Source organism: Phacochoerus africanus, chromosome 9 (genome assembly GCF_016906955.1).
Source record: "Phacochoerus africanus isolate WHEZ1 chromosome 9, ROS_Pafr_v1, whole genome shotgun sequence".
Lineage (NCBI taxonomy): Eukaryota > Metazoa > Chordata > Mammalia > Artiodactyla > Suidae > Phacochoerus > Phacochoerus africanus.
Window position 1 is genome coordinate 34,715,180 of NC_062552.1, and position 12,697 is coordinate 34,727,876.

The 12,697-nt window shown below is 40.6% G+C and overlaps 1 protein-coding gene across 1 annotated transcript in view; it reads left to right on the forward strand.

The window, feature by feature from the left end:
• ZFAND3 (zinc finger AN1-type containing 3) overlaps positions 1 to 12,697 on the forward strand; it is a 338,241-nt gene that overhangs the window by 114,517 nt on the left and 211,027 nt on the right. Inside the window, exon 3 of the mRNA XM_047794803.1 lies at positions 6,058 to 6,098. Within this exon, the coding sequence (XP_047650759.1) occupies positions 6,058 to 6,098 (41 nt within the window). The remainder of the gene's footprint in view (positions 1 to 6,057; positions 6,099 to 12,697) is intronic.

A 12,697-nucleotide genomic window follows, 5' to 3' on the forward strand; every position in this document is an offset into this window, starting at 1 on the left:
GTTCTTGCTTCTTGAAGGGTAATTTTAGGGAAGAAAACCTTTCTTTATGTTTGGGCATACATGGCAAGACAGCTGCAGTTACTATATACAATGCATGCTAGAATCGATAGTGTCATTAAGTTTGTCTTACCTGGAAAAAGTATTAGGCATTTTTATTCAATTCATTGTTTTTGTTTTTGTTTTTCCTCCTGCTTTTCTATAAGGGCTTTACTTTTTTTTTAGGAGGGGTGTCATTTTTGGCTGCTCTATGGCATGTGGAGTTTCTGGGCCAGAGATTGGTGCCACTGCTGTGACTTTAAGCTGCAGCTGCGGCAGTGCTGGATCCTTAACCCACTGTGCTGGCCGGGGAACAAACCCACATCCCAAGATGCCACCTATCCCATTGTGCCGAGGCAGGAACTCCACATATTTTAAGTTTTACTCTTTTTACTTCTTTATTGGTCGTCATGCCTAATCTTGTTTTACTTGTTAGATAGTGCTAGTCTGAACTTTCAGTAATGTGTACAGGGCCACAGATGAAAATATGAACTTGTTTTACATCTGTGTATCTTTTTAGCGCAGGGACTTAGAACACATAAAACCAGAGACATATGCTGTGTCCTAACTGTCCTTGAATTTGGGTATAAAATGTTAAGAGTCTGTTCATTACAGTTCTCTACCTGAAATCTAAATTATTACATTGAAATTAGCTTTTAGGAGTTCCCATCGTGGCGCAGTGGTTAACGAATCTGACTAGGAACTCTGAAGTTGTGGGTTCGATCCCTGCACTTGCCCAGTGGGTTAAGGATCCGGCTTTGCCGTGAGCTGTTGTGTAGGTCGCAGACATGGCTCGGATCTGGTGTTGCTGTGGCTGTGGCGTAGGCTGGCGGCTACAGCTTCGATCTGACCCCTTCCCTAGGAACCTCCATATGCCATGGGAGCGGCCCTGGAAAAGGCAAAAAAAAGAAAGAAATTAGCTTTTAAAGTAGCATAATTCTTATTGCTACATTCTAGAAACTAATCTGCCTTATTAACGATTTTATCTTTTCCTTTACAATATTCTCTTAAAAAGAAAACTTTGCAGACATTGTCTGAATGATTTAGAGTGATGTGTAACAGTTCAGACAGACTGGATGCACTGTTGAAAGCCTCCTTTGTCATTGCTAGCTAGGATTTCACCTTTTTGAACTGGCCCTCTTGTTTGCCTGGAGTGAGCAAGAGTGATGATTTAGTAGAGTTGTTTGCTGTTACCTAGCTGTTGTAGGAAGTTAGACTTTCTGGTTGTAAGTGTATGAGGTGGCACACATATTGTTACTAGTCTTTAATCATCTAATCTTACTTCTAAGGTGACAGGAATGATTTTTAGAGTGGAGGAGGCATTGTGGTTTGTTTTTCCTTCTCATTGTTTGCACATACATACATAGCCCTGCCCATCTCTCCTCATCTTCCTCTCCTTCCTCTGGGAAATTAAAAAAGATTGCATTAGGAAATGTGACAAGTTGATTTTTACAGATTGAGTCTCTTCATTAAGAATTCCCTTGGGGAGTTCCCGTTGTGGCGCAGTGGTTAACGAATCCGACTAGGAACCATGAGGTTGCGGGTTCGGTCCCTGCCCTTGCTCAGTGGGTTAATGATCCGGCGTTGCTGTGAGCTGTGGTGTAGGTTGCAGACGCGGCTCGGATCCCGCGTTGCTGTGGCTCTGGCGTAGGCCGGTGGCTACAGCTCCGATTCAACCCCTAGCCTGGGAACCTCCATATGCCGCGGGAGCGGCCCAAGAAATAGCAACAACAAAAAGACAAAAAAAAAAAAAGAATTCCCTTGGTAGTCAAGATTTTTAAACATTTTGTAATCCACGCCTAACCTAGAGAAACTAAGGGACATTAGGCTGGAATAGGTTGGCATATTTATGTATTGGTACCGTTATTTTTTTCCTTTTGACTCTTTTTTATCTTTCTTGTGCCTCATTTTCTTCCTCACTGACATGGTGACGTAATTGGTTTTAGTTTCCCTATTTGTATTATGATATTTTGGGGAGGGACCTGGTATGTGTGTGTTTTCCTGGGTGGCAAGAGGTAGTAGTGTTTAATGAATGATAAAATATGAAAACTGTTTCTAGCATTCTCAGAAATTAAGAATGTTCTATCAGTTTCTTGAGACAATTAATAGTACTTAATGTTGGTGAGAGTGTATTTAAAAAAGTACTTTCAGATGCTTTTAATGAGAGTGTAAATTGGCAGAACTTACCTGGGAAATAATCTGGCAGTACTTAGCAAAATCATACCTTTTCATTTTAGTAGTTCTCCTTCTTGGAGTCAGTTTTTTTTTTTGTTTGTTTGTTTTTTTGGGTTTTTTTAGGGCCACACCTGCAGCATATGAAAGTTTCTAGGCTAGGGGTTGAATTGGAGCTGCAGCTGCCGGCCTACCCCACAGCCACAGCAACGTGGTATCCACCTTAGCTCATGGCAACAATAGATCCTAAACCTGCTGAGCAAGGCCAGGGATCAAACCTTCATCCTTAAGGATACTGGTTGAGTTCGTTATCACTGAGCCACAATGGGGACTCTCTCAGAGTCAGTTTTAAAGAAGGATATTCAGCTAGAGATTTATGACCAAAGATTTATGTCCAAAAAATGCTCATTATAGCAGTATTTATGATAGAAAAAAAATCTGCAGCAAAGATTAAACATTGAACAGTAAGAAAGTAACTATATAAATTGTAGTATTAGTATGTAATGGACTACATTCCGCCAATATCTTCCTACATCTTCACATTGCCTTCCCCTCTGTGTGTCTTTCCAAACTCCCTTTGACTCTCACAAAAATACTTGTAATGCCATTTAGAACTCACCTTGTTAATACAGAGTAAGCTCGAAATCTTTAGCGTAATTCATCTGCAAAGCCCTAACCCTGTATTAACGAGCTCACCTCGTCATTACAGAGTAAGCTCGAAATCTTGAGCGTAATTCATCTGCAAAACCCTAACCCTAACCCTTTTTTCTAAGTAAGATAAATTCCAGGGATTACAGCTTCCAGGGATTAGGATTTGATATCTTTGGGTGGCCATTATTCAACCTACTAAACGTTGGTTTTAGAGACATGGTAGCCATTGGAGATTTCTCCCTGCCTTTCTCCCTCCCTCCCTTTCTTTTCTCGGGCCGCAGGTGCAGCATGTGGAAGTTCCCAGGCTAGGGGTCGAACAGAGCTGCAGGTGCCTGCCTACACCACAGCAACACTGGATCCATAACCCAGTGAGCGAGGCCAGGAATCGAACCTGCATCCTCATGGATACTAGTTGGATTCATTTCTGCTGAGCCACAACAGGAACTCCCGGAGATTTCTTTTTCTTTTCTTTTTTTTTTAAATGATTTTTATTTTTTCCATTATAGTTGGTTTACAGTGTTCTGTCAATTTTCTACTATACAGCAGAGTGATCCAGTCACACATACATATATACATTCTTTTTTCTCACATTATCCTCCATCACAAGTGACTGGATAGTAGTTCCCAGTGCTATACAGCAGGATCTCATTGCTTATTCCCGGAGATTTCAATAAGAGTAGTTTCTTTGGAGCAGTTGAGAATGATATCTACCTTACATGCTTGCTACCACATAGAGAAACTCTAGTTAGTCTATTCCAGGACTGTGTAGTTTGTTCACACTGTGCTTTATTGGGCAGTCAGGAGTGTTATGCCTGTGGTTAGCTTGAAGTTTTACATGTTGAACTTGAGAAAGGAGCAACGTTCCCAGAAGCCTCTGCCATTTCTTTCAAGTTCAGTGTTGTTGACTTTGTGATCCAAGTTGCCATTACTAGTAGCTATTATTTTATAGCCAAAGTTTGTCCCCCCCCCCCCAGATTTCAGACATCTCTGTTTTGATTAATAATATCAGTAGCTGTATTATTTCTTTCTTAACCTGATTGATAACTAAGTTTCTACTCAGAAAGTAGAATGGATGTCATTTAGGTACTACATAGGTATAGTGGGTATTTTAAAAACATCAGCTGTCTGAAGAGAAATAAGACCATGCAGGAAAAACAATGCTATTTTGCCGTTTTTCTTACCAGCCTTATGAAACACAGATGTTAAAACTGGTACACTTGGTGCTGAGCTGCCCTCAGTTCTTCTTTCCAGGCTTTCCCTTATCGGGATAGCAGGAGAGCATAAACAGGTTACCTCTGGCTCTTTGTGGCAGAGCGAGAATGAGAGAGAGCAACCATTTCAGGAAGAGACCTTATTCCCTTGGCAGTGGGTGGGGTTCTAGCAGCCAAGGAATTCCTTCATCCCCAGTACTTCCTTGAGTTGGAACTGAAATGGCTGGCAGCCTTGGGTTACTTCCCCGTGTGTGTGTGTATTTGTAGAGGAGGGCCAGGCTTGTGCTTCCTCCAGATGAAAGGCTTTATTTTCTCCTGGAGCTGACTAGAACCCCATAGATTAAATCGTTAGCTGTAGGACTGTTCTCCCTAACCACCAGTGTGTTCCCCTCAGCTTCTGTTTTGAGGCAGAGGCCCTAGTTTGACATGGTGAAAGAGCACAGATTTTGGAATTAGACCAGGTTCATCTGCTTAATATTTCCATAACCTTAGCAAGTAAAGTACCCTCTTGTGTAGCCTCTGTTTTCCTCTTTGGTAAAGTAAGGTCAGAGGCATCTGCTATTACACTTGCCACATAGTAGGTGTCTGAAAAATGTTAGGTGTCACTGTTAATACATCTCTTTGTTAATTCATTCTATTGATACTTAAATTTCCTTACTCCCTTTGATGTCTTTATATTAAGCAGAGTCCTAAGGAAAGATCTGCCTATTAAGATAGCATCTGTAGTGACCCCTTCCCACCTTCCACCTCCTCTCACTCCCCCCTCCTCATTTTATCATCCTGTAACAATTACTGTAACAATTACTGACAGTACAGTGAAGAACAGTCATAATCATCAGGGAATACTTCCTGAGGGAGTCTTCAATTAATTGTAAAATTTGCTGCAGAGGGAAGAAGATAGTTGCCTAGTTCATGTGTAGGAAGGGCTCTAGGCAAAGGCTCAGATAATGGGAGGGGAGTTGTTGAGGAATGAGGCTGTAGATAGGTCTGCTTACTGAAGAAAGAGTATTCTAGGAGGTTTTTGCAGTTAGGATGGCCTTTGGAGTTAGCTCAGACCCTAGGTCAGACACTTCCTCTGCAGTTCGTTCTCCAGTTATGTGACCATGGGCAAGCTGCTCACCTGTTAAATGGGGATGAAACTGTATGTCCTTGATTTCTAAGACCCTTCAATTTAATAATACCTTGGAGGAGGTGGTGGAAACATTTCCTCCTTAAATTATTCATCACTGGTAGCCAATTGTATGATGCTTATTGGCTATAGAAATATTAAAGTTTTTTTTTAAAGTGCATTTTAGAAACAAAGAAATATGGTAATACCCAATCTCAGAGATGTTGGGAAGATTAATAAGATAATGTAAAGTGCCCATCCAAGTCAGTACTCAGTGAATTGTAGCTGTTATTAACAGATGAAAGGACATGAGAAATAATTTGAATGGGAACATATGAAGAAAGGATTTTAAACAACATGGCCATAATGTGTCCAGAATCTGAAATTGAACTAGAGTGAGGGGAAAGAAGACCAAAAGTTCAGGTATTGTTGTAGAGGTAATTGAGTGTGTAAATGAGGAGCAAATTTTACCCCCTTTCAGAGAGACTTTTCTCTCCTTTTAAGTCATGATTTTGTGGTGTATGTTCCAGTGTAAACACAGGGAATGAGGTAATCATGTGGAATAAATTGACTCCTCTGTTATCTTCCAGGCATAGTATAGTATTTCTAAACTTGGCTCTGCATAAGTTGCAAGTCACAAAAAACAAAGCATTGCTAACTCACAGATAACAAACATACACGTAAACAAGCATTGCTATTTTTTTGTTGTTTTTGTTTTGTTGTGGGGGAGGATTGGCTGAATACAGACATAACATTAATTTATTCAGTTGCCTGGCCAGGACATTTTTCACCTATATTTCAGACATCTTTGTTTTGATTAGAGTGACAACTGAATTTTTAGCTTTTCTTTCTTTTCTTTCTTTTTCTTTTTTGCCCCAGGTCCAGCAAGACTATGAATCTCTGTTCCAAATGCTTTGCTGGTAAGTGCAGAAAAGGATTTTTAATTTATTTTTAATTTTCTTCTTTTGGTTGTTTTTAAGATTGTCTATTACCCTCCTTTGGGTTTATGCATGGGTTTTTATTTTCTTTGCTTGTGTGTGAAAGCAGTTTCTCCTCACCAAGGTGCTTCATATATTTGCTCTTGAAATGAGTGAAATGAAATCTCACGTGTGCTTGTACCAAACAAACTTTCCTCAGTTTACAGTTGTTGGTGTATAGTGGAATTGGCATATAGTGGAATTCATGTTGTAGTAGGATAATATATGTGCATCTCTGATCATGATTTAACTGATTAATGGTGAATGTTGCTTTTACCCATGAGAATACAAGAGAAAGAATATTTTCATGTTGGAGTCAGGAAGAAAATAATATGAATTAGCCCTTATTAATCCAATCCCTCATTGAAATCACCTCTGGTAAGTCACTTAATCTCTTTGGGCATTAGATTCATCATTTGTAACACAGAGGGTTTAGGCTTGATGTTGCCAAGGGCCCTTTCCACCCCCTCAATGCTGATTGGTTGATGCTTTGAATTATGGCTCCTTCAGGAAATGGAAAATTTCAGGGTTGTGTTTTGTTTTGTTTTGCTTTGTTTTGTTTTTAAAGACCTTCACATCTAATCTTACATAAAATAAGTCTTTACTAATTGTGATGTGTTTATTACTTTTTATTACTTCAATCTTTTGGACACAAGGACAGATTTTAATCAGTAATATTCTTGTTTCCGAACTCAAAGCAAGTTCATGTGCCCCAATGCACAGTGAGGCCAAACAAACTAAAGTGTCAGAGTTTGGAGCCAAGAAAGGTTTTATTGAAGGGTCAACCAAGGAGGAAGGGCGGCTTGTGCTCCAAAAACCCCAAACTCCTTGATGGTTTTCAGGAAGTTTTTGTAGGCAAAATTTAAGGTATGACTTTCTTCCTTATTGGTGGTTGGGTGGTGAGGTAACAGGAATCTTGTGCTCAGCCCAAAGTTGCCTTTTTCCGCCTGGGTAGGGAGCGCCCACGCCCCCCACCGCAGAAGGACTCAAAGATATTGTTATGTATATTCCTTGAGGAGGACCCAGGATCCTGTTTTAATCGCTGCACTAAAGTTTCTTGATTGTTCACCGTAGGTTTCTGCATCACCTTACTTCCCTGATGAGCAGCTGTTTGCATCTGCTGATTGATTTTCAGCAAGGTCTAGGAGGCTGAAGCCTTTTTCCTGCAAATAAGAAACGAGGACCAGGAAAGGCTTTTGTGCCCAAGGAGGCCTCCGTAAGGGTCCTACTCTGTCTCAAGCTGCAGTGCCGGAGAGGGGACTTGTGCAGAGGGGCTTGGGCATTTGAAAGGGAGAATGGGGGAGTAGGGGAGGGGCTGCTAGCTTGGCTCAGGTAATCAGAGGAGTAGAAAGATTACAAAGGTTTGGTTACTGTAAATGATGATTAGGCCTTCTCTGTCTGTTAGTTGACAGTTGTTGAAGTTAGGATTTTATCCTCCTACTGAAACTAAGAGATTGAGGCTCTACCCTTCCTGATGACTGCCTTTTAAAGGAATGGCTTTCTTGTCCTTGAGAAAGACACTCCTGAGTGACTGAGTTGTAGGAGATAACATATACATCTCAAAGGGATAAAAGAAGGATTCAGAGTTTTAAATTGTAAATGCGGAGTTCCCGTCTTGGCGTGAATCCGACTAGGAACCTTGAGGTTGTGGGTTCAGTCCCTGCCCTTGCTCAGTGGGTTAACGATCCGGCGTTGCCGTGAGCTGTGGTGTAGGTTGCAGACGCGGCTCGGATCCCGCGTTGCTGTGGCTTTGGCGTAGGCCGGTGGCTACAGCTCCGATTCAACCCCTAGCCTGGGAACCTCCATATGCCGCGGGAGCGGCCCAAGAAATAACAACAACAACAAAGACAAAAATAAATAAATAAATTGTAAATGCTCTCAGTTTGGGTGGCCAGGGGCCTGTAGTCAGGTGTTGACTAGAACGAACCTTAAATTCTGTTGGAAGCTTTGAGCTTTCTAAAACTGGCACTTTAAGAAGGGCTAGGGTCATTGAGCTGTTAAAACTTAGTGGTTGTTTAAATCTCTTAATGTAGGGTGACATGCATGTACAAAATCATTTGTCTTTAGAATCTGTAGTTTTTATAGGACAGGGTCGAGGCGTAGTTGAAAGGAGGGCTTAGAGGAGCCTGGCTAGAATTTGGTCAAAGAGAGAATCTATGACAGTTTTCGTCTTCTAGTCATTGTGGTATTTGGACAAGGAACTAATTGTAGTGTAAGTTTTAGACCTTTACGTTTATGCCTAAACTAGAGGATAGGTGGGATGGAGTTGGGAGGGACGGAGTGGCAATTTGTATCTGTTAAAATTCGGAATTTGTGAAATACTTCGGGTTTTTTAAAGGCAAAAATAACTCTTAAGTTTAGTTTTTAACTCAGCTTTTAAGAGTATCTCTGCCATGTTAAGTGAATATATTCTGTTTTTCCTAATTACTCTGCATGTATGCAATTATAGATCTGAAGAAATGCTTCCTCACTGATAATAGTTTATAGTAAAGATGAAGTAGCAGTGAGAGAAAATGTGTATTAGATTTTAGGTCTGTCTCCATATGGAGCTAGTTCCCTCTTAAAATTCACTAAAGTGTGTTCTGGGAGAAGCTAGGCACCTTTAGGTCAGGTGGTTCACATTGTTACGGCAGATACCCAGCAGCCCTGCGCTGCAGCGTATCAGCTCTGGCGACAGCCCTGTGGCTGTAGTGTACCAGCTCCGGCAGCTCTGTGGCTGCAGTGGATCAGCTCTTTTACCCGGCGAGAAACCAAGCGAGCACTAGGAGAGTTGGAGAACTCAGGTTTATTACGCCGGCGGGCTCAGAGGAGATTGATCTCCAGAGTCTGAGCCCGGAAGAAGGGTTTCACAAGGCTTTTATGTGCTACGTCTTCCGGGTCCATGCTTGGCTAGTTGGACCGGAGTGACGTCAGGCAAGGTAGTAGATGCGGAAACAAATTTACAGAAGCAGATGTGTGGGGGAGGGGTGGTGGGACAGTTGGCTAGACTTTGCTTAGTCATCATGGCCGGGGTCTCTCCTTTCTACATTTTTATTGGGACATTTTCTCCTACAACATCAGTACTCAAAGAACTGTCTCATGTCCCTAAGTAAACATAAAGTTTAAAAAACTGTTGATGAAGACAGTTCAACCATGATCTTTGTGTTTCTTTGGACTTGTAGTTTTATTTTCTATAGTTACCATTATTTATTGTATCTCTGGTGGTCTGTGTCAATATACTCTTTACACAGCTTTGCCATTTTTTCTTTTAAAAATGCTAAGAGGCTATTTCAAAGTATGTAAAGAAACACTCCCTCATTTCCTCTTTACCTTTACCCCCACACTCCTGATTTCCCCAACATTCGTTGAAAGCAGTAGCTAGTAAACATCATCCTGCTTGATGAAGCAGCATTTGGTGTTTTTTGAAATTTAAAAGCAAAAAGATCATTGAACTCTAAAGATACATTTGTGGATTTTATTTCTGTATGAAGGTGAAACTGTACAACTCATATTGGGACTTGAACCCACTGATTTTGAATTAAAAATCACACACCTGGTCTCAGAACTTAAGTTCAGGTTCTTTATGCCTCAGCACAGAAGGAATTTAGAGGGGCAAAGTGATCGGTAAGAAGTAGATTTATTGAGAGAATTAGAGTGTAGGTGGTCTCAGAAGGCAAGAGTCAGTTGGAAAGTGCATAGTCCATAAATAGAATGCACTTCTGCCTCAAAAGGCAAGAATGTGTCCTGAGATATGGGGTGGTTAGTTTTTATGGTCTGGGTAATATCGTAGGCAAAGTAGGAGTAGGAGGATTATTCCAACTATTTGGGGGAAGAACTGGGGGATTTCTAGGAATTGGGCCACCACCCATTTGTTGGCATTTTATGATCAGCTAGGGAACTGTCATGGCACCTGTGGGCTTGTCACTTGGCTGCTAATGTATTACAGTGAGTTGTATAATGAGGCTCAAGGTCCATTGGAAGTTGAATCTTCTGCCATCTTGGATCTAGTTGGTTCTAACCAGTTTTTATTGTATCCTCAATGGCTATGTCATGCTTTTAAAGGCTGTGCCCTGCCCCCTTCTCTCCTGTTTCAGAGATGCAGTATAGAAATGTATTATTGGAGCAGAGGCAGGAGATATGCAAGACAGCTGAAGATTACTTTGGCCAAAGCCACAGTGAGCTTAAATAGTCTTTTAAAGTGTATCAAATGTATAGTGTACTTAAAAAGGTGGAAAAGTTACTTGAAAATAGCTATTGTATACCATTAGGTTAGTTAAAGAGATTTTGTAGGATTCCTTTTTAAGATTATGTGGTGGCAAAATGAGTTTGTTATAACTTGCTTACGTAAAATTGAGTGAAATGAGTAAAGACATGTTTAAAGTCCTGTTGAGATAATAAGGTGCTGGCTTAGAAACCTTGGGTGCTAGTTTAAAGTTAACTTTGATAATTGTTTCTCTGATGAAATAGTCTACTTAATGGTGAGTACACACCTTCAAGTACTTCTGTCACTTCAGATATTTTCTCTTTGTGAAAGTTTGCTGGGCTGTTTAAAGTCAGAGGAAGGGACTAAGAAGGGAAAGGAGAGAGTATATGGAAAGTGAGAGTTACTTATAAACCATTGAAATCTTAGCTGCTGGTAAATTATATGCCAAATAATAGTGTTTCTCTGAATTTTTAGAAATGTCTGTGGTAGCCGTTTGCTGTAAAGCAGAAGAGTGTCTGACTTGGCTGGATTTGTTATTCCTACAGGCTTGCAGCTCAACCAGAATCCTTCTCTTTAAGGGAGGGTAGTGTTCTTGACAGCTCTCATCTTGTACCCTAGTTTGGCCTGGCTGAAATCATTTAAGACCATTAGAAGTGTGTGTCGTTTCCCCGACCCCCATGTGTAATATTTTAGCCTTAAACTTCTTTCGACTTGAAGATCTTATCATCCAAGATTTTCTATGCCAGGATCACTAGGACACTTAACAGGAAGTATTCTAGGGAAGCACCAATAAGTGTTGACTCTGGTACTGTGATTTGAAGTACAATGGATTTAAAACGTTCTACTATATTCTCTTTATCTGAGGTTATTATTTAGTCTTAAAAAAAAAAAAAAGGCAATGGAATTCCCATTGTGAAATGAATCCGACTAGTAACCATGAGGTTGTGGGTTTGATCCCTGGCCTTGCTCAGTGGGTTAAGGATCTGGTGTTGCTGTGAGCTGTGGTGTAGGTTGCAGATGTGGCTCAGATTCCTGTGCTGCAGTGGTGCAGGCTGGCAGGTGTAGCTCCGATTAGATCCTGGGAACCTCCATATGCTGTGGGTGCAGCCCTAAAAAAAAAAAGAAGGAAAAAAAAGGGCAAAAGTTAATTTTACAGGAGTTCCTGCTGTGGTGCAGTGGGTTAATGACCCAGCTTGTTGCTGCAGCGTTGCCAGTTCCATCCCCCGCCCAGCACAGTGGGTTAAGGATCCAGCATTGCTCCAGTTGTGGTGTAGGTCACAGATGTGGCTCAGATTTGATTGCTGGCCTGGGAACTTCCATATGCTATAGATGTGACCAAAAAAGGAAAAAACAGTTAATTTTACCATACTACATTCCCCCCCCCCCCGTTCTTTTGCTATTCTCCCTTCCCCATCAGTTCCCCTTTCAACATGTTCTGTATTTTCCTTCCTCAAATCAAATCTGTACATTAGTTTGGAAATTTTGGTGTCTCTTTTTTAGACTAAGACTATTCTGTGAGCAGAAGCCAGAAACAGCTGTAATTTTGGGTAAAGTTTATTCAGTCTTTGAGTTGATCCTTCTCAGTCAAGAGTGTTAATTTTAAAAATATTATTACTGAAGTAAGGACTTGCTTATAAGATTTGCAGCTTATTTAAAGCTATGGAAAAAATGTATAAACCATTGAAAAGGATGGCATTTTATCACCATTGAATGTAAGTAATTGATCTTTCCACAGGTCTTGCCAATTTTTAAAGCTATCTGAGGATCTTTTTTTGGTTTAGTTTTGGCTTTGCTATTCCCATTATAATATTCTATCTGTCATACTATTTTTTCATTAAACATTTTATATATATTTTTTGTATAACTTTACTGAAAGAATCAGTAAATATCTATAATAGAAAGCAACAAATTTCATGACATGATACTTGTGTTATGGTGATAAAAACACTTATTGGTTGAAACACTATTTTTAATGCAGTTTTTCAAACTATGTGTGTTATGATTGACTAGCAGATAGAGAAATCAATTCGGTGGATCATAATTAGTATTTAAAAATTGAGTACAGGGAGTTCCCATTGTGACTTAGCAGTAACGAAACCTGACTGGTATCCGTGAGATCGAGGGTTCAGTCCTGGCCTGGATCAGTGGGCTAAGGTTCTGACAATGCCATGATCTGTGGTGTAAGTCACAGATGTGGCTCAGATCCTGCGTTGCTGTGGCTGTGGTGTAGACCTGCAGCTGCAGCTCCAATTAGACCCCTAGCCTGGGAACTTCCATGTGCTGCGGGTGCGGCCTTAATAATAATAATAATGATAATAAAAAAGTTGAAACAAATTGAGTACAATAGAAAATAATGAGT